Source organism: Coccinella septempunctata, chromosome 3, assembly GCF_907165205.1.
Source record: "Coccinella septempunctata chromosome 3, icCocSept1.1, whole genome shotgun sequence".
Lineage (NCBI taxonomy): Eukaryota > Metazoa > Arthropoda > Insecta > Coleoptera > Coccinellidae > Coccinella > Coccinella septempunctata.
Genome location: NC_058191.1, coordinates 20,809,300 through 20,832,901, shown reverse-complemented (window position 1 = coordinate 20,832,901; position 23,602 = coordinate 20,809,300). Strand labels below are relative to the sequence as shown.

Sequence of the window (23,602 nt, the reverse complement as noted above, 5' to 3'; positions counted from 1 at the left end):
TCCATCAGCTTCATTATTGAAATTCCAGCCTAGCCGCCGAGCTCAAAGGATAGGGGTGGTAAAAATGAAAGCTACCTCGATCTCCACCCTTTTCGGCCCCCAGCATTAAAAAAGTATGACCTGCATGATTGGACTGACTTTCGAACATAGGTTCTAAAGCCGTCCACAGAAATAGTGTTTCGAGTTTTTTCGATTTTTGAAAATAGCTCTTGCAAAACAAAGTTATTTCAATGTAGTTTGGTCCCACATAAACTAAGGTTCAACATAGTTAGTTTATTATGTTCTCAGCAATTTCACGCCCTAGGAGCTAAATAACATACATCGATATAGAAAATTGGAAATATCTCGAAAACGATCACCTCCATCGTTGTTGAGGAAGTGTAGGTACCTTTTCTGCTTGGAAAAATATTTGTAAACTTGGAGGTTTTTTTATAAAAAGTACCAAAAATCGAAAATGTTAGGGCAATTCGAAATAAAAGATGTCAGCGTTCGCAGCGCTGTCTAGATGTTACATAAAAATTAATACAAAATTATCATTTCCAACGTCAAAAAAACCCCTGATGCCAAATTTCGTGCAAATAACTTGTTTTTCGCAAGAGTTACATATTTATAAAAAGCGAACGAAAAATTTCAATTTCAAAACGCTGCATGTCCGAAACGAAGCATTTCCGGACACAAGTTTATATAGATTTGTTTTCTTTAAAATTGTCTCAGGAACACGTCACTTGAACTGATGTTACACCCTGTACAAGGGAAGTTATCAGAGTAGCTCCAATATATCTCAAGGTATACCTCAGAATCAAAGAAGCCCCAGTTTACGGTACAGAGTAGTATGAAAAGGACGTTGAAATAACCATTTTTCTTCAAAACCATCCTGAAAAAATTAATGCGGGTATCTTCATGGGTAATGTTTTCATTCAAAAAAAGGTTGAAGAGTTTTAAGCTGATCTTATATAAGCGCGAAGTTTATAAAAATGTTCGAATGATTATTTTTGAGTTAGTAGTTTAGTTTATGTGAAAAATTCACCCCCTTCTGAATATTCAATGCATATTTAAGTTTGGGGTCGAGTGCGAAATAAATTAACTTGTATTTAGATATTGACATCATAGAAATAACATTAATTCGGAAAAACTTATCAACTGCTACGAAAATCCCCAAATCTGTCTTAGAAAAGTGAACATTTCATAAAGGGCGTATAGGAGTTATAATTTTATTCGTACTTGATTCCAAAGTTTCAGATCAAAAACTGTGTTTTTGTCAGCGGGTTTCATAAAATCTTGATTGTCCGATAAACGATTTGACAGTCACGAAATCACTGAAACCTTTTCATTTATGAATACATATATCGAAGAAGTAGCAATTGTAAATAAATGAATGAACGTATGAACATAATAATTATAATGATATTCTGATGCTCATGACTCCATTATCGACTGAAAAAAATGGACGTCTATTCGTCAATCAAGCGTTGGTTCCCCGATCGAGCTTTATGAAACCCGGGGTATATCTAGTAACTACACATATACGTAGATAATCAAGAAAAAATAGATCTACAAATACCTTCGGAGTGGATCAAAAGAAATTGTGTGCCTACTACAATTTTTTCGAGAAATTTTAGTAAATTCTGTTCCTTCTTTTCCGATATCCTCGAAAATCGATAGGCAATATCCGAAACATCTTGCCAAAATTGAGCTCGATAGCTTCAACGTTGCAACTTGTATCGTTTCCACAATAGATCGCACATACAGAAATTTTATACGGATTCTGAATCCAATAAAAGTTTGCATTTAAAATAATTAAAGTTCACCTAATGTTACGAAATGAAAAAATATTTTGAGCTCATCAGTGGATACGTGAAAAAGTGCCTATAGAAGTTTCAGGTTTCAGATTTGTAACTTTAAAGACAAAAAGTTATGAAAACTGAGTTTATGAGAACTTGCCCACCCTGTTCAGGGTTGGCAAAATTGGTGATACCTGAACTAAACCCAACGAGATGAATGGCACACTACGGTCGTCTTCCTTCGAGAAACTAATGTCATGAATTGCATTCCACTTACTTCTTTTGTTTTCGAGTTATAGGCCAAAATTGAAATTTGGGCGATTTCAACTTTGGTCATTATCTCCGTTTCTGCTAGGATGTTGAAATGAAAACATTATACAGACACTTTTTTATAGCAATCCAGTGGCGTACTCGGATTTTTTTCAACAGGTTTCCTTGATGATCTATATCATAAAGTTTTGTTTTTTCTTATGATATCTGAACGAATCTGGGCAATGCACGACGTATCATATTATATATTTCTGAAACGGGAAAGAATTGGTGATTCTTTTAAAACTACTGTTTTCATAAGAAAAACAAAAAATTATTTTATAGCTCGCCAAACAAATCTGTTGGAAAAATCATGGGACTCCACTGGATTGCTATCAAAAAAGTGTCTGCATAATGTTTTCATTTCAACATCCTAGCACAAACAGAAACGGAAATAATGACTAAAGTTGAAATCGCAATAATTTCAATTTCGGCCTATAACTTGAAAACAAAAGAAGATAGAGAAATGCAGTTGATAGCATTCTTAGTTTCTCGAAAAAAGACGAACGTAATGTGCCATTCAATTTATCTCGTTGGGTTAAAAAGTTGTAGTTCAGGTATCACCAATTTTGCCCACCCTGTAAAATAACCGAAAGAACAGAAAAATCTTATATCACAGGAGAAATATTAAACATTCGTATGATAGGTACCTAACGGTATTGGTGGCCTGAGGGAACCATTCAATTTCTCTCCAATGATAAAATGCTGATCATCCAATGAGAAAGTCACTTGATCGTAAAATCATATAATTTAACCGTTACTAAACAGTAGAAACCCCCTTTCAATTCCTGTCTTAATATTTTACCGAGTATATTTTACCGTGGTTCTTCTCAAAAATTATAATTTCATTTCATTCGGCAAGTTCAACAAAACTTCAATGATAGAGTGAAACACTTGATCGAAAAAACAATGTTATTTTCAATTAAGGAATCCTGATTTTAAGAGAATAGGTAGGCATCAAAAGATTAATTCAATAATCGAAAATTTTCCTTTGGGTTCGATATTTTTTTAATACAATCAACGAAATTTAAAACGGAAAAAAACATCCCGTAAATTATTAATTTTTAGGGAGTATGTAGATTCTGACAGTCGAATGAAAAAAGGAAGTCTCAGGTCAGTTAGCAATATTTGTTCTGAGGCCCGATTCTCAAATATCTATGGTCTATTGGGTCCTTCTCGCATGCGACATTACTAAATTGTCGAACGACATTGGTGATCGGTAGTTTTCATTGGCTGATTTTGAAGTATCGCATGTTTTAATAATCCCAGCTTTGATTTTGAATTTATGTGCTCGATACTGAAGATGTTATTCTATGTCCTATATAGTAATTCAGTTTCTAGTTTCTTCTCAAAGGTAAGTTGAAATCTTGTACAAAAAAGAAATTGGTTAAAGTAAAAGATAAGGGAATTTCGCTTTTCGCTCATATGTAAATACCAACAATATAATTCACAAAAATCATACAAAGTTCTCTTTACCTCCAAGGCATCTTCGATAAAAACATAAAATATACAGAGTGGGCCGTTAATAACGAAACAGCGGCTCTGTAGGTCGGCAGAACCGAATTATATAAAAACGTTCGTATACGCGTCGATTATTGATTCCACGCAGGGGGACAACTTCAAAGGGCGAATTCAAAAAACGGGTCGCTTCAACCCTTCGTAATACGACCACAACCCCTATATTTTGAATTGAGGAGATGGGGTAAGTGATACCTCTTCTGGAAGGCTTTCCTATTCAGAGTTCAGCATATTTAATTTTTTTTCAATTATTTAATTCGTTTTCGAAATATTCACATTTGAATTTCAAACAAATGTTATGGTTTTCGGTTTTCCCTCCGAATCAGCCGATGTAGAGTTTCCGCACTGATGGTAATTTTTGGAAAATAAGGAAATTATTTCAATTATTTCTGCCAATGAATAAACTATTTTTATCTTTTGTAATAAAAGAAACTAACAATTGAGCAAACAGTTATATTTTGATGGTGTAAATGAAACCATAGAATAAATTAGTGTAAATTTGATTGATTCACACAGAAGGTCTAACAAAATGACCAATTCCTCGCAAAATTCAAACCTGAATAACTCTCAAACGAATGGATTGGATGAAAAGAATTCAAACATGCTGAACTCAGATTAGTCTTATGTGTTCAACACAGTGAATTTTTCAATTAACGTCTGGAGCCCTCATTACCAAGTATAGATACATTTATTTCATTTCACATATGGAAATGGTTCAGAAAAACCTCCCCGGGTTTCTCTGCGCAAGATGTGGTTTGTCTACTAGTATACCTACATAAATTGAATTCTGAAGAAAATTAATCGACACTTTGGATTGTTAAGCTTGGAGTTCCGTGGAAAGTTGAATTGTGTTTTATTCATTAATAAGTTATTTAGGAATTTTCTCGAACCGGATTCATATCTTGATGAAATTTCATTTTATCCATAATTATGGTAAGAATATTGATGTTAATGTTAGCGCTCACGGTGTCCAACTGAAGAGGGTTGAAACGGTTAAATTCCTAGGGATAACTTTGGATGAAAATCTTAACTGGAGATCTCACTGTGAAAATATTTGCACCAAACTGAATTCAGTCTGTTTTTTATTAAGAAACTTGAAGAAAGTCTTGACATTGGATCAACTTCTTTTAGTGTATCATGCTCAGGTTTCTTCTAGACTTAGGTATGGTGTAGTGTTTTGGGGCGCGTCCTCTTTTGCTGAAGATGTTTTTCTCCTACAGAAAAGAATAATAAGGTGTATTGCGGGAATATCACAGAGAGTATCATGCAAACCATATTTCATGAAGTTTCAATTGCTCACTCTGCCATCATTACTGATATTGGAGATGGCTTCGGATGTTTTTGTTAATAAGAACTCACTCTTAAAAAATTCTGACAATCATAATTATGACACAAGAAACCGTTCGGATCTAGTTTTACCCAGTTTCAAATACAGAATCGGTAGGCGGTCACCGTTCTATCTTGGATTAAAAATTTTCAATAACCTAACTGAGGATATAAAAAGTTCTTTTAACATAAAAGTTTTCAAAAACAAATTAAAGCAGTATCTACTGGAAAAATGTTATTATAAGGTTGAGGATATTTTTTTTGTAATTCTCTTGTAATGTACTTTTTTTGTATTTTTTCTTTTTTTCAAATTGATTCATTCACCTGATATTTTTTGTAATTCTCTTTGTAATATACTTTTTTGTATTTTTTCTTTTTTTCAAATCGATTCATTCACCTGTGCCTATTGTAATTTTACTGACCTTTTCTATAATGATGTGATCATTCAAATGGAAATAAAGTATTTTGTTGTTGTTGTTGTATGTATCTGTTAGAACCTTCAGACATCATTATCTTTTTTATCTTCCTTTGAGAAGTACAAATTGTGCCAGAACTCTCCGATATATAGAATCTTAAAGTATTCCAACTCATTTGCTGATGATGTTTATATTTTTCACGACGAAACTGAAATCAAATTTTTGAATAGTTGATAAAACTTTCTATTATATTTCTGTCGGTCGGTTACATATTCCTTATATTTTCTGTCTCTATATATGCTAAATTCAATAGTATAATTATTTCCCTGCATTTTTAGTTCACAATGTGAATATTCTGTGTGAAGTCCACCTGTTGTATTCCCATGATCGATCAAATAAATAAATGAGGTATTAGCTACCCCATCCTCTATTCAAAATATCTAAGTATAAAGAGATTGGGGCAGTTTCCTAATCAAACTTAAAATTTTAGAAGTCGTCTCCTTGAAATCGAAAATTGACGTTTCCGAACAATTTTATATAATTTTTGTTCTATACAGAGCCGATGTTCCGCTTTCAATGGCCCACTCTGTATAATATTTAAATTTTTCGTTATGAACTACAATTACAACAAAAATTTAATCATAGTAGGAAAAATCAAGAAAACAGACTTAATAGTCTATAATAGATTATATTATTATACAGAGTGGGCCATTGAAAGCGGAACAGCGGCTCTGTATAGAACAAAAATTATATAAAAACGTTTGGAATCGTCAATTTTTTTAAGACTTTTAAGATACAAAGTTTGATTATGAAACTGACCGTTACTGTTAAAAACCCAATCTCTTTACCTATATTTATATAGATATTTTCAATAGAGAGGATGGGGTGGGTAAGTGATATCTCATTTATTTATTTGATCATGGGAATACAACAGGTGGACTTCACACCCATAATAGAATATTGACATTGTGAACCTACAACTGAGAATGTAGGGAAATAATTGAACTATTGAATTTGGCACACTGATATGAACTAAAAATATTGAAAGAATTATCAGTGCATAGCGGTGGCGCCCTTGGTTTATAATTCGTATATTGCCAATTTCAACAACTTCCAAGTTTGATTCTCATTTCTGTTCAAGGATATTTTTGCAGTTTTTTTTTTTTATTTGTTAGTGCTTGAAAATTAAATCCATTCTTCGATTTGTTGGTTTCAGGGGATAATTAGCACCCCCCCTAAGAATTTTTTGTTTGCTCATCTTATGTTGTTTTTTATATTTGTGAAATAAAAAAAAACTGATTTTCATAACTAATGCACGATAAATTGCACAGCAATATCCTTTCTATATTTTGTAGACAGATTGTAGAGAATTTAACGGTCTACAAAAAAAGTCTGATGGCATTTTTCGATAAATGAAGGTCAAAGTTTAATTTACCCTCAATTTAGCCGTTTTTGTGATTGATTTGCCAAAATAATATGTTTTTAGAATAAATGAGAACAAAACATTTCACAAAATATAAATTACACCTCTACTAAAAATAGACTTAGTTTAAAACGAATTATTACAGTTGACTCTTTTGAAAATTCCGGTTTTTTAAATTTAGAATCAATTGTTCAATTGGAATCATTTTTTTTTAACTCTGAGAATTTAGATATAAACTTTCAGTTTGTTTCAAAACCTGTAAACTTAAAATCAGAGTATTATGAAGAAAACGGCTAAATTAGGGGTAAATTGAATTTTGACCTTGAATAACTTTCAACAGAGTTCATTTATGGAAAAATGACATCAGACCTTTTTTGTAGAGCGTTAAATTCTCTACAAAATATAGAAAGGATATTGCAATGCCATTTATCGTTCATTAGTTATAAAAATCCTAGAAAAAATCAAAAGAAAATTTTTTTTCCTCTGTTATTCTTAGGGGAAATGGAAAAGTGCGATGCGAACAACTCGAACATTAATATTAAGAGTTCATATTTTCAGAGGCCTACATTAGCATTTGAACGAAACTTTTGAGCGTGCTTCCGGGCAAGAATAATTTCTTTGATATTTTTTTTTTAACGGCCTAGTACCTTCTATATAGTAGATTGTGATTTGCTTTATATTTTGCCAACTCTAGTCACTACTGAAATATATGAATGGGTGGGTAGGTAGAAAAAATTTTGGTTTAGCACAAGAATCAGGTGTTTGTACTTCAGAAATAGTTACGCGCTTACAATTTCAATGAGAACGAAATTTAGACTTAACGAGATATGCATTCAAGAAAACTAATAGTTTTACTATTAGAACTGGAACCTCTATTTTTCCGGCAAAACCAAGATTTCTTCATTAAGTATACCTACTAAAAAACTGAAATAATACTTGGGGAATGAATTATATTTCTTATACACAAGCCATAATTTGCCCATGAGGCAAAAACAGTTTTCAACTGTAACCTTGGAGGTAATCTTAGAAGTACAAATAAAAATTGTATAATTTTCCAAAGAAGTGAAGTTTCCATGATTTTAGAAATAGAGCCTAATATAGTATAGAAGAATTTTATTATATATCCCGTAATAGATTATAATGTTTATGTACCTATCCAGGTACCTATGCCCATTTTTGAATTTGATATGAGTTTCTTTAAATCAAAGGGTTTATATACTTCAACTTGCATTTTTATAATCTACAATTATATGAAAATAAAATCTATCTATCATTATTTTTCCCTGCCATCATGAAAAATAGGATTCCACTTTGAAAACCAAACTTACGGTCCCATTCTGTTCATAATTTTGGAGGCAATGTTCGAAACATCCTGTGATAATAATAACAGTATTTCTCAGATTCAAATGTTGCACATTTCCATACTCTTCTACTTCAAATACTCACGTGAAGGTGGTGTGAGCATAATACGGACTATACCTTCTCAAATTCCCTTTTTTTTATCAGTTTTTTTTCAAATATTTCGATTGGACTAATGCTACAGAACAGAAAATCCTCCAGAACTGTATACTGAATCATCAGGGAAGAAAATTTAAATTGATTTGTGCGGATGCGTCAAGGTTGCGAGCATATTTTAGGTTATAAAATAATATTGAAAAATGTCAATCTCAATTTACATATTTCAATAAGTCCTATAGTTCCAGTTCCCCAAAACGTGATTGAATATAACTGAAAACACAAAACAAGTGCTCACCTAGTCCTTAAACCTTTAATGATGGTCATCGTGTATTAATTAATACGTAGGTATAAAAATTATTTTGATTTATTACTCGTCCGTCGTGTCGATTATCCTTTTATAGGTTTTTTAGCTTTAATGTTGAGTTTTGAGTTAGTAGAACTCATTAAAATACGTCCATATAAGGAAAAAGAAAGTACTTCATATAAACCTTCGATTAGCTTGTCTGGATTCTGCTAGTTTAAAATTAAGAATTCTCCAACAATAGGAGAGAAAGTTTATGGTGAAAAAATATGGCCAGAAAGCATATCCAAAATTCCTAGATGGTTCTTCTATAGCTTTATGGGGGTTAAATATTCATCAAAATGCTTCACAGGTAAGATTCAACAATTTTTATAGGTGAAGACATAGCACAATTTCTTGACTCCAATCCTATGTATTGAAAAAATTGTTCTATACTCGGTTCTATACCTATTATTCATTTCAGCATAGCTACTGCATTAAATTTTGATACACACCGGTTTTTATGAAAGCTTTGAGGTGCCCCAAAAAAATGTTTTTTTCTCGACATGCAGGTATTCCGATCTGAAAGTTGGAATTCTCTGATACAATACCTACTTACAGGCCAGAATTCTGACTTGCAACTTGCAAGTGGGTATTACAACTTGAAACCGAAATTGAAATTCATAATTCCGGCTTATTGCAAATCGAAATTAAACATTTGGGAAAACTTATTTTTGTGACACGCAATTTTAGGTTCCCTTCATATATTCCAAGTATTAATTACGGCTCCGAGATTGGCCCTATCCTTGAATATTCGATTTCTTCGCTTCTCTACGATTCGAGTATTCGCGACTTGTTAAAAAAAAACACAATTATGATAATTTCTTTCGCACTATCCATATCGATTATTCCCAAATTGGGATTAGAAGCGCTGATAAAAAAAAAATGGATTGATTATAGGTATCTTATATCAATCATTGAATTTGAAAGAAAACTACAACATATTATGTTATAGCTATATAGCTTTACGTTCCAGAACATAATATTATTCAAAATTTCATAGCCTACCTACATTACGAAGGATTTTCTTGAACGTAAGTATAGGTACCTACTTCATATAGATAGAGTTTCTTAGATACCTACATAACTACACGTATCATAATAAATTCAGCCGAAATCTGAGAGAATGGAGATTCAAATTGACATTTTTTGTTCGAGATCATCGTTAGGAGATTTTACAAATAGATTAAGAATCAATAATATCAGTATCCACACATGAATGTTGTTTCATGAATCAGTTTGTGACGAAAATAGATGATAATTTGAATATTTTCAAGACTTATAGTTAGTAGGTATATTGAAGGTCATAAGAGACATAAGAGAATGTCCGAAATTATTTCTAGAAACCTTTCAGGGTTTGTTTATTTCCAATTTCTCCACAGGTAAAAAATAGTTATATGAAATGCCAATCAGAAAAACCTACCGTAGGCGAGGGTGACTGTACAGGTGCCATAGTCTGTTGTGGGGGTTGCTGATGTGATAACATGGATGAATGCATGTTATCCATCGTAGATGGAGGATACCACCACTGCGCTGCCGGGGAAGGCATTGACATCGTGGGATTGCCACCACCATGTCTATAATCATATTCGCGAATCCCCTGCGCCCCTACAGGCGACGTACTGTGCACATTTGAAACGTGCATTTGAGAGTTCTCGAAACTATTGGCCATTTTATAAGAAAACAGCTGTTGAGACTGAGATGCTGCAGTGCTAGCCGCTAAAATCTGTTCTTGATGTTGCTGCTGAGCGATCTGCTGCGCTTGGTGCTGCATCATCTGCTGATGATGAAGCGATTGCTGATCGGGGTTCCACCACATCCCCTGATCCGAACGGGAGCCCCATCCTCCGGAATGATGCTCCGACATTACAAACTAACTATATTCGAAGGGGACGCAGAATTGTGTGCGCATGGATTCGCAAGACAATTATTCACAAAAAATCACAAAGGGGCATTCCACAAAAACATTTAGCGGACACTTGCATTAATGCCATCACTGGTGTCCATCGCACTCGAAAAAATCGTGTACCAAAAACATTGAGCACTCAAGTAGCCGGTTCTTGGTTCTGCACGCCGCACGATGAATAATGAACGAACCAGCAGAGCGCGCGAACTGCTATGCTACGACGTAGCCTTTGCCTGAAAAATATGGCAACATAGCGCGGAGTGGAGGACCGAGGGACGCCAATACTAGCATCTAATGATCTGCAGCGCCCTCACACGCAGCGGCCGACTTTGGAACTCCGCGTTCATAATCCCTCCCTTGCCCTCCGCCCACATTTCGCCAGGCGCTCGATAAGACAAAGCTCAATGCCTAAAGCCCCCGGGCCGAAGCCTACGCTAATATCCACTCATGAAAACTGCCATAACTCATCAATAATGAATTAAATCTCATCTTTCCACCCCATAACTCTATAAATTTTATATCTTACATACTCTCAGATTAGCATGGATTCGTGAGTGTGGTGAACTACAGAAACTCTTGGAACTGAACCGGTTTTAACATAAAAATCTGTGACCGGTATTTTATTCAAATTTTCAGGAACAACCAATGAGGTTTAGAACGAAGTGCAAACTACATTAGGTATAGGGAGAGTCTCCTAAGATTCCCTGGATAAATTCAAACACAACTGACACTTAAATTATTGCAGTAGGTATAATTCAATATCAACTCTTCTAACAATTCGAGCTATCACGAAATTTTCAACTTCTTAGTGCTGAAAACCCAATGATCACCAAAGGGATACTAAAACTATCCCTTGAAATAATTTGTGGATAGATAAGTAAGTATAAATTCTTCTAACGCAATCTTGGAACAGAGAATTTTCGTTGATATTGATATTATCATAATATAAAACAAATAGAATTTCTCACATACGAAAATAAAAATTTTCAATTATATGTACATATTAGATTTCCCAACTAAAGGAACAAAATCCGAACCCAAGAAAAAAATTATTCGATTAACAACCACCACTGAACCATCCACTCAATTTTCGAAAAAAAGAAAATTGTTTGAACCGTTGAGAGTAAAATTCATTCTCTTATTAGTTCTCGAAACATATTTCATAATTCATCAACTTTAAAAGAAAAATAGTTCATCAAAATTATTGATTGTTGTTGCTTTTTCAAAATTTCGAACACTACCTATTCATCAATAAAATTTTCAAGTGGATAATTTTGGCACAAAATATTTATTTGAAGTGGATGTTATTAAATTGATGAAATTCCTGGGCATACATTGAAAAAAGAACGAAGCACAAAAAACTGTTGAGTGCAAATCCCTGAAAATTTTCAAAATATCTACATATACAATCTACATACTCAATTTTGGTGTAACTTTACTGATCACTGCATAAAATTCAGATTCAATAATTTTTGATTATAATAATAATCAGATACCAAATTTGTATAAATTGAATCAACGAATTAATTTAATCTAATGACACGGAAACCAAGAAAATTTTTCTTCGAAAATGAATTCACAACATGAAATTCTAAATTATCAATCAATAAAAAAATGGTCCAGGCATGAGACAATTAGGTACCTACCTACGTAATTTAAAAAAATATAATAAATGTCTGGAAAATTCACTTGACCTTATATAACCTTCAGAATTGTCTCTATGAAGAATCTAAATATTAATGAAAGCTGTAAGAACCCCCCTACATCGAAATTGACGAGTGAAAATTTTGGCGCGAAATATTTCCTACATATGACATAGCTGGAAATGAAACAAAAATTGGGAATAATCCGAAAATCACAAATTTACTACAACGTCATCAATTAAACCTGATATGAATCATCGAAAATATTCCTTCATTGCAATTACATTCCAAATAATAACGATTTTTAAGGAAAAATAAGAAATTTTTCATCATCGGTATAACGCTAATGCAACTATACGAGCCATAAGCCTAACGCTTTATTGTATAGGATCTACGTGCTACAATGGAGTCCAATACACGCTCAAATCGTAGCCATATGAACAAAGCGTTAAAGAGTATTTAATTATAAATGCTATTTCATCGAGCTCAAATAACTGAAAATTACCCTAAAAATAAGAAATAATTCGTTTTCCAATCTGTTAAATTTTCAAGTGCCTCATTTTCATAGTTTCAACAGAAAAAAATAAACACTGTTTCGTCTGGAACTTCCAATGCAATCCTTATGGCAGCCATTTGCCATATATTCTATATGTATACCACCAGCTAGGAGATATTCACAGTTTTCAAGCAAACGAATTACATTTTCTAAGCACTACTCGCAGGATAAACTACATGTTATTATACTAATGAAATGATGGAATATGAAACTATGACAATTTCTACAAACAAAAATACAAACGATTCTTACCTGACAGAGCTTCAAACTACTGCTGAAACACGGCTTCGTATTTGGATGCCCCACGCCACTTACGAGTGTATAAGATAGCATAGGAAATTTCGAGCGTTCTCATTGGAGCTATTCGAAACTGCCGCGGCGAATACACCAATGGTCGATCTTGAATACCACAACGTTACATTTCTTTTCATACCCAATAATATTTTCAGTTGCACAATAAAGGCGGCATCAACGTTTTTTAGTGGATCTAACAAAGGCGGGAAATAAATCATTAATTTGTCCTAATTAAATTCAACAGGACCCTCACTGATAACATATTATTGTACCTACGTTTATATGTAGGTATTTAGATTTGATATTAGGTACGATGTGCAAGAAGAAATATCTCTATTTTTAGTTAAAACCCGGCACTAGTAATATAATGCGTACTTTTTACTTCGTATGCGTAATAATAATGCACATATGGCTCTCACTCGAAAAAAGTTAGTTTATGAGCATTCCGTCCTATCGGCTCAATTCAGAACCAGAAGAAAATGATAGTTAGGGAAGTGTTTGATTATATGATAACGATATAAGTATGTAGAACATTTTTATTTATCAATGATTTTTTAATCACCCATGCAGACATACATAGGTATTTAATAACTACCTAGGAGGTGGTTGGTTCGAAATGTGAAAACCAATTAACGTCAATTTGGGAATATAGGTAATTCAAGCATATAATCCGACTGGGTTGAATATATTGCCAAAAGTCTTATGTATCAGACAAATTGATTAAATAATTTAATTGAGCATAGAATTTGAAAATCAACTGAAACTGAAAATCTACCGTAAAAAAACACTTCCTTGAAAGAAGAGTTGATGAAATTTCATTAGTAAGCTATTTTAAAATTATTTCTGGTCTGTGATTGAAAACCTTGAGGTTCCTTTATCCTTTCTGAAATATAAGAATATTGCAGATACATCAACTCCTGAATATGTAAAAAAAAACCTGTGAAGAAAGCTGTGTCAAGGGGAATGAGAAAGTAATGAAATGAGGATAAATGGCGGATGCATTTTATGTTGATTTCAAGAATTAATTTTCCTGATTTCAGTTGACTCGAATGATGTTTTTCATGATGAAGATCCGAAATATTTCAATAGTACCATTAGTACCTATACAGACTGCTGAGTGCTGAAAGTAATCATTTCGCAACCCAACAATAAAAGTGGCGGATGTGCTACAAAATAGTTTTGAGATTCCACTCGTATCCATACAAGAAAACTCATGCAGCGAATGACCGAATATCCACAAATTTGATTCTTTTCAGTTTTCGGAATGTTAGCACAATAGGTAGGTACATTAAAATGAACTAGAAGTTCATATTAAAATTCACCTCTTTAGGCAATCATTCGAAACTCATATACTGAGTGGTTCATGGCTGCTGATACTTACCGGCCTTATCTCGTAAAGCATATATATATCAAAGATATTACACATTACATGTGTAATATCTTTGGTGTATATGTCCTATCAGTGGCGTAGCCAAGTATTTGTTTTGGGGGGCCGAATACCGAACGATCGAGATGAGATTTGGCGAAAGCGCGGGAACCCATATAAAAAACTTTAAAATTAAAATTTTCTATAAAGGAATGAATAATCAATTTTATTAATAAGAGGATCAAACTGAAGCTCTAAATATTAAAAACTTCTTATGAATTCCTGAATAAATTCATCCACAACTGACACTTGCATTATTGCAGTAGATACCTAATTCAAAAACAAGTCGTCTGACAATTTGAGCTTTTTCCTTATCACGAAATTTTCAAATTTTTTGGTGTTAATAAACCTAATGATCATCAAGAATGTTATAAATAATTTGTGGATAGGTAGTACATATATTCTTCTAACACAATCTTGGAAAAGAGAATTTTCGTTGATAGTGATATCTATCACAATATGAATATGAAAAAATTAGAATTAATTGCATATATGTAATATATATGAATATAAAATATAAAATTTTCAATTATAATACCTACATTTGGTTTTTCAACTATATAGAAGTAAAATACAAACCCCCAAAAAAAACAATTTTATTTGATTACCAACCCAACCATAACGAAACAATGCATTGATTATCAAAACTGTCAACTGAGAACTGCCTACCTATATATAATGACCGATGAAACGTCTCCGAGCTTTTTTTCAGAGAAGAAAAGAAAAATATGTAAAAGCCTCCTAGGATCTTTCTTTATTGTTTATTGAGATTTTGACGATTTCGAAAGGTTTTAATTTAATAACTTTTTTGTCTTTGGAGTTACAGATCTGAAACTTGAACTTTCTAAGGCTTTTTTATACGTAGAATCTACTGACAAAAGATTTTTTTCCAATTCAAAAATAACAAATTCAATAATATTTCGCATTTAAAAAGACATAAGTTGACCAGTAGACTTAATAATTGGAAATCAAGAACAAAAAATTTTTTTTCGAACTCGTCAGTGCATGGATTCTACATGTAGAAGGTTATCAAAAATTGTACGGGCACATGAAAATCGTTATACTGGTTAAACAATTAGGTAACATGAAATGAATGAATTCACATGTGCCTATTTTACAAGTAATATAGATAGGTATTATTTCAGGTCTGTAATTGAAAATCTTGAGGTTCCTTCCTGGAATATGAAGATATTACATTGCATTCACTCCTGAAAAAGGATATAAGAAATTTATATAAGAAGGCTGTGTCAGGGGGGACGAGAAAATAATGAAATGAAGATAAATGGCGGATGAATTTGATGTTGATTTCAAGGAATTCAATGATTAATTTTCCTGGTGAATTTGTATGAAAAAGTCCATTGAAGTAGGCTCGAATAATGCTTTCTATGATGAAGATCTGAAATATTTCAATATATGTGTATACAGTATACAACAGACTGCCGAATTACATCAGGAAGTAATCGTTTCACAAACCAACAATAAAAGTGGCGGATGTGTTACAAAATAGTCTTAAGATTCCACTCATATCGGAAGAAAACTTACGCACCGAATGATCGAATAGTCACAAATCAATAATCTCATTCTTTTCGAAATATTAGCACAATGCAGATACTTCAAAATGAATTAGAAGCTCATTTATCAAAGTTTACCTTTTTAGATAATCCACTAGCTCAAACCAGCGGTCTCACTCGAGTAAATTTCATATAGTAAAACGCTAGTTAAGATATAGTTATAGTTAAGATATAATTACGCTAATTCAAGAGAGAAAATGAGCAAAAAATTAAGAAGGCGTAGAAGGGCCACATAATATTTTAAAAATATGTTTCCTTAAATTCCGACTTTGAAGTCGGAATTTTATTTACATCGAAACCGATGCAGGCTAGATGCACATGTTCTACGACGACGTAGATTATTTCTCCATATATAAAGAAGGATTGATGAGAGGTTTTGTTTTCGTAATTCAAAGTGTTTCTGTATTAATGAATACTGAAATTTATTCGTATTGCATGTGTTCGTTCATTTATGATGAATGTGATTGTTATTTATACAGGATGTTCTTTGATATTATTCAACTCTCCTTGCTTGATGAAATTATATGTAATGTATGTATGTATTATGAAAATCTTAAACAGGCTGTTCCATGACGGCTTCGGTCATTTCTCGATATGCAGAATGATTTATGAAAACTAGTTTTCCATATGTAGGTACATAGGTACAGGTGTAGGTATATAATGGAAATCGATAAGGAATATTATGTACACATGGTTCTTTGATTCTGTTTTGTTTAATGAAGAGGAAATTTCAAACGAGCTTTATGCGGTTCTCACTCTGTAGTTTCGACTTCCTCCTGAGAAAAGCGCAGAAGATATAGTCATATCCAAGAACCTTGTGTATACATACAATCCTAATTGTAGCCGTTTTTTTTTTTAGCCTGGGAGCTCAATGTTATTTTATGGTTACTATTTCAGTACTGAGGTGGGGGGAGGTTGTGCCCAACCTTACCTCTACCTGTCTACGACCATTAATTCTTAATTATTCAAAAACAGGTACCTATTTAATGACAATTTTCTTCAATAAAATACATCAAGTTCAATATTTATCAAAGAACAGCGTGTTTATTTTGTGAAATCTGAATCCTCTCATGATTATCTCAGTATATTTGGAAATGAATCAATTCGTCATGTAGAGCAGCCTATATGAAGTTTTCTCACCGTTGAATGACCTCTTCATGTAAGAAATCTAAAGAAACATCAAAATACATCGGGTGTACCGATTTCTTGTCCATTGATATAACCTAGGCTCACGAGTAGGTACATATGAGAAAGAAATTTTTCATAAAATATCCGCAATAAAGCTAAAAAAATATTCATGTCGTTATGGAACACCCTGTAAAAGGTTGTCATATCATGGTTATGACCTCTCATAGAAGAAAACTTAAATAATAATTTACACCCTGTGTACAGGGTGGGCAAAATTGGTGATACCTGAATTACAACTTTTTCAACCCAACGAGATAGAGGAAAATGCATGGCACATTACGGTCGTCTTTTTTCGAGAAACTAATGCCATCAACTGCATTACTCTATCTTCTTTTGTTTTCGAGTTATACGTCAAAATTAAAATTTCAACTTTTGTCGTTATCTATCTCCGTTTCTGTTCGAGCTAGATGTTGAAATGAATAAAACATTATACAGACACTTTTTGAAAGCCATCCAGTGGAGTGCTATGATTTTTTCCAACAGGTATATTTGCTGAGCTATAACATAGGGATGTATTTTTTCTTATGAAAACAGTAGTTTAAAATGACTTAGAAAGACTGGGGGTGATGTATAATACATATATTTCTGAAACGGTAAAAAAATGACGATTCTTTCTAAGTCACTTTAAACTACTGTTTTCATAGGAAAAAGCACAACTTTATGCAAATAAACCTGTAAGAAAAAATCATAGTACGCCACTGGATTGCTATAAAAAAGTGTCTGTATTGTGTCTTCATTTCAACATCCTAGCACAAACAGAACCGGAGATAATGACCAAAGTTGAAATCGCAATAATTTCAATTTTGGCCTATAACTCAAAAACAAAAGTAGAGGAATGCAGTTGACGGCATTTTATTACTTTCTCGAAAAAAGACAACATGAATGGTACATTCATTTTTCTCTATCTCGTTGGGTTAAAAAGTTTTAGTTCAGGTATCACCAATTTTGCCACCCTGTACATACCTAATAATCCATTCATCATAAAAGGGGAAAGATGGTTCGCTTACTGGAAAATATGCTGTCAGATAGAAGGTTTCGCGTTTTTGTAGATGATAACAGTAGTAATTTCAAAACTCTGAATAACGGTCTTCCACAAGGATCAGTTTTAGCACCTCTTCTTTTCAATTTATATCTGTGTGATATCCCTACGACTTCTTCTGAGAAATTTATTTACGCTGATGATATTGCCCTCGCATTCCGTCATTCTGATTTTAGATGCATAGAGAATAATCTATCTACATATTAAGAAATTTTGAGGAATTACTTTTTCTAGTTTGCGTCCTAACGCAAATATAAAACCGAGGTTTCGTGTTTCCATTTGAATAATCATCTAAAATATAGAAAATTGAGCGTACCTATAGTTTTCGGTAATTCTTTTTTGGGACATAACTTCAATCCGAAATATCTAGGAGTTAGGCTGGATTCCTCGCTAAATTTCAAAGCCCATTTGGAAAATTTGCGTCTGAAGTTAAAAACTAGGAATAATATCTTTCATAAACTAGCAATGTACTTCATGGGGTGCTGATGCAGCCACTCTTCGAACGGCAGCCCTAGCTTTGGTTTTTTCGGCTGCTAAATATTGTTGCCCCGTCAATAGTGCTCATGTGCAAAAAATTGATGCACATCTGAATCTTTTCATGAGAACCATAACTGGAACTATAAGATCTTCACCTATTCAATGTTTTCCAGTTCTTTCAAACATTTTACCGCCTCATATTCGTAGACAGACTGCGGTTATGAATTCCTGGAATAAATTCCAATCCTATCACGACTCGTTTCCAATTCTTTCGTACATTCCAGAAAATACGATTCCAAGACTGAAGTCGCATAAACCTACATGGTCCAACTCTTTTCTTAATTCGAAAATAAGGGACAAAGATCTTTGGCAGTCTGAATGGAATAGGTGCACTATTTTCAACAAAGAGAGAATAGAGTTCCTGGTTTTGATCCCAGGAAAATATGGTGTATTCTGAATCGTATAAGAACAGGTCACGGACGTTGCAATAGTATGCTTTAGAGGTGGAATTCAGTTGAAAGCCCTAGTTGTGAATGCGGGGAACCAGAAGAAATCATAAATCATCTGGTTAATCATTGTCCGATTTATAAATTTCAGGATGCTTTTAGAGCTATACATGCAGTTTCCGAATCTTTTTTGAATTGGGTTGTCAATTTTGGGTCAATCTGACATATTGAATCTGATTTTATTATTTTACCTTTTTCTGCTTTTGTTTTCTCTCTATTTCAGATAAAAGTTTCTGGTATCTTGGAGAAGACTTTCTGGATTTTCCTTTTTGTTGGAGAAAGAATCAATTTTTGCAGTGCGAGATGCCCTCCAATATGGAATATTTCAGCTTATTTCGTGAACAACTACAATCCACTACACTTACGGGGAGAAAGGGTTTTTTTACTGAGGTTTTTCCTAAGCTCTTGTATCATACACCAATTTGTATGGTACCCCGTTTACGCTAACCTTTGCTAAAACTGTATCTCATCCACATGCTATAATTATTGTTTGCCGTTAAAGATTGTAATGCTCTGTATCAAAAGAATATATATATTCTTTCGATCATAAATGTGGGAACAACTAGTAGTTAGATTTCCAAAATATCTTCATTTACTCCCTCAAAATGAGCGCCGCGTCTGGTGTGGGCCACCCGGTATATATATTTTATAATTTTTTTGTATTATTGTATGAGAAAAAAAAGTATGCACTATTTGAAAACGAAGTTGTTTTTTTTACCCTTAGTACAAAAGTTAAAAAAAAAAGAATATAGTGTCGTATTTCCAGTGAAAAAGACTCTCCACGAAAATCGAGCCCAGGACTCATTTCAACGCTTTTACCTATCTAGCCTACAAGTACCAGAAACAGCCAAAATCGAGCAATTTGGTAGATATTAGGTATACCCTGTACAGAATGGGCAAACTTCGATAGTATTGAAATGTAGCTATATACCTAACCATGAGAGCTAGTAAAAATGGATAGTACTGTAACGTTTTCTTCGCTTAATTAAAACGTCCAACTTATTAAAATTATTTATTTTCACTTAATACACTTATAACTCACACACTAACTATGACACAACTATTTCTTTCCACCCGTATTTATTTCCACTAGTCGCTTGCACTGTGAAATATTCAGGTGTTTCAAGTTATAAGTAAAAAATCATTTTTCGGCTCTTTGAATTGGTGCCTCCATTTCGTATAGTGGAATCGACAAGCAACAGTAACATTCTAGAGACGCTTTTTTATGTGGAATGCAGTGGCGCCACATTAGTGATATAATAGTAATTTTTATTTTTTTTAAATATAAACCTTACTATGTTGTTTTTTACATATTCCCCTCCCATGTTTTTTTTTTTTTTTGATTCAGAATATTAGTAGGGGAGGTAGCGTACTATTTTTTTATTGATTTGATACCGCATGAAATTCTTTTTGGTGGTAGATTGATGTTCAAGTATCATGAAAGTGAACGTCAGTCGCCGCGCCAATGGTGGAGCTATTGGTGGCGACGTGTTAGAGTTGCCGAAAAAGAAAATTTTAGCCTTTTCCATAGAAAAAGCTAAAAAATGGTTTTGCACAAATGGTTTAAAATTAGATACTGGAAAAACTCAAAAGCTGACTTTTACCAACAAGAAGCACACTGATGCATCTCTTACTTATCTCTAGAGGAGTGTGGAAACTGCTGAACTCACCTATTATTCGGCATTTCACAGTCACATTCTGTGGGGACAAGGTTCCTATATCGAGAAGGTTCTCATGAAACAAAAAAAAGGGCCATCAGAACACTCCATTATAGGATGGAACGAACTGAGAGCTGCCAGAGTTTTCAGAAGGAAGAAAATTCTTACAGTTGTATCACGTTCCATATAATAACCTATGTGAAATATGTTCATGAGAATCGAAACAGTTTCACTTCCACGATTATAACACTCGCGAGAAACATTGGTTGGTTCCTAGCCGCTCCTCGGTTTCCTGAAGCCGATCAGGTCCTGTCTCCTCCTGCCCTCCTCGTCTCCTTGGTGTCCGTTGAATTCCTGATCTCCCCGCACTTCCTTTCGAAGTATATGGTGTTCTTTTTCATGTTTTTCTGCATTTCCCAGGAACTAGCAGTACAGCTTTGTGCATGACTCCATGGATATTTTGGTCCAGCTGAAGTTTCCTCATATTTTCTGTTAGTTTCTTTGGTATCAGGTCTGAAATAACAACAGGGATACTCCTGATATCTTTCAACTTCCACTGTCTCCTAGTTTGTTCCTCGGGGTCTCTGTATTTCGAAATCTTTTTGATGTGCCTGTCTAGTAGGTTGTTGTTTGGAATCGCCAAGTCGATGATTAGTGCTCTGTTGTCAAACTTCATCATTCAGCAATATGAGATCAGGTCTATTGTGAGTAATCTTCCTGTATGTGAGAACCGTGCGATTCAAGTAGAGCTTGTGATGATCATTTTCCAAAACAGCATCCGGATGGGAATTGTAAGAGGGAACCTTTTTTGACTTTAGAAGTTGATATTTCATTGCCAATTCTTGTCGTAAAATCTTGGCAACAGCATGTCGATTCTTGTACTCCATGCCCGCGAACTTCTGGCATCAACCGGTGATGTGCTGAATGGTTTCATGTGTCGCACAGCCATAACGACAGCTATTGTCTTTCACTGAGGCATCCTTGGCGATATATTTCATGTAGTTCCTTTTTTGGAATCACCTGATCCTGGATGGCAAGTATGAAATCCTCTGTCTCGGGAAACAACCTTCCAGAAGTCAATTAGCAGTTCGACGCAGATGTCGACGTAATCTTGGTTGATATCGTTCTACCTTTCATGCAAAGGTTTGCCAATTAGTTTCTGCGTTTTGTTTTATGCAGGTCTCTTTGTAGTTTTGTCGTATCTACCAACGATTTCGAGAAAAATTTTTTTTAACGATTCTCTCGAAATTCTCGTAACTATGCGTATGGTCCGTATATACACATTTGGTAACCGAAAGTCACCAGAGCGGTTACTCTGGTGACAGATATTGAACTGAATTGTCAGGAATTCGACATTTACGGACCGCCCACTTACTAACCAGAAGAAACCAATCTGTGGTGTATAAGAGTTGGGCTAGGACATTTTCAACATTTGCTGTAGTTCAGTCCTTTGCAGTTACTTAGTTTTCTTGTTATGATTTTTTTTTTAGTTTTACGTTTCTTGTTGTAATACATTTTTTGTGTTGATTATTCGAGTTTATCGAAACTTTATGAATCATCGCTACAGATCAGGAAAATATCACCCTGTAGATCTTCTATCGAAATTGCCATGTCACGTGGTGAGAACTCTAAAATGTAATATCAATGCCAAATTTCAGTTGAATATCTTGTGAAGTGTAGATACTATGAGAAAAAAACTTGAAAAAAAATCAAACTTCAACACTCTGTATGTCGAAAACGAAACGTTTGCGACCCCTTGTTTATGGGACTTTTTTTCTTAAACTCACTTGAGGAATCTCCCCTCTTCGTTTGTACGTTCAATTTAGGAACACCCTGTATAGTGTCAGAAAACTGCCCTAGATAACCTCAATAAAGTATATATGTATATTTGAAACCAGAAGAAGGAGCTTTACCGATTAGGAAAATAAAACACAAGGTGTACCCTTTGAAAAATAAGAGTTCTCATAAAATTTTTGGATTTACAATGCTTTTATGCATTTCATAATACTAGTACTGAATTCTAAATGCCGATAAAAAAATACTAAAAATTTGCCCATTTAAACGTTTTCGTACGACCACTATTAACTGAGATAGCTATTGGGTAAAATATAAACAATCACCCGGTACATGGCAGCAGGCCTAATGTTCATACCTATGGAGGGTCAGTGAACTCTATAGTATAGAGTTCAGTGTGGAGGGTAGACCTACCTTCCTACCCTCCATATTCATACCGTTGAGGATCACGATACGACTCGTGCCAGAAAGTTTGTGGATGAAGAGGATGACAAAGAGATCCAACAAAGTGGCATTTTGAAGACTTTATTTAGAAATGAAAGGAAAAGAAACGAAACGAAATTAAATTAAATTATATCAAATCAAATGAAATGATAGGTATTTATTGATCAATTCCGACAAGTTAACAAATAATTTATTGAATGAACAGGCAGTGAACGAACGCAAAAAGTTACTACAGGATTTGCGATGAGTGTCATGGTAGAATAATTGAGTTCCAGAAAATAAATTTTTTTATTTTTCATTTGACTTGTTCTATAAATTGCGAATATCTTATTAAGGGATCAACAAATATTTATTATTATTATTATTGAATCAAAGTATTAAAAATGCAGTCTATATACAGAAAGCCTACTGAGGGGATCTCGAGAACTATAGAAGCTGGAAGAAAACGAGATTGAGATCAGGGCCGCCGCCAGACATTTTGCCGCCCTGGAAAAATAAAATTTCGCCGCCCCCGCAAAATGATATTTTG

General features: G+C 33.8%; 1 protein-coding gene across 2 annotated transcripts in view; it reads right to left on the bottom strand.

The window, feature by feature from the left end:
* LOC123309376 (high mobility group protein DSP1-like) overlaps positions 1 to 13,081 on the bottom strand; it is a 30,435-nt gene extending 17,354 nt beyond the window's left edge. Inside the window, exon 1 of one of the 2 annotated variants that reach the window (XM_044892464.1) lies at positions 12,929 to 13,081. In XM_044892464.1, coding sequence (XP_044748399.1) covers positions 12,929 to 13,009 — 81 coding nt within the window. In that variant the 5' untranslated portion in view covers positions 13,010 to 13,081. Of the gene's footprint in view, positions 1 to 9,994; positions 10,632 to 12,928 lie in introns of those variants that run through there. The other variant, XM_044892463.1, reaches the window with a different exon arrangement.
* Positions 13,082 to 23,602: the final 10,521 nt, after the last annotated feature.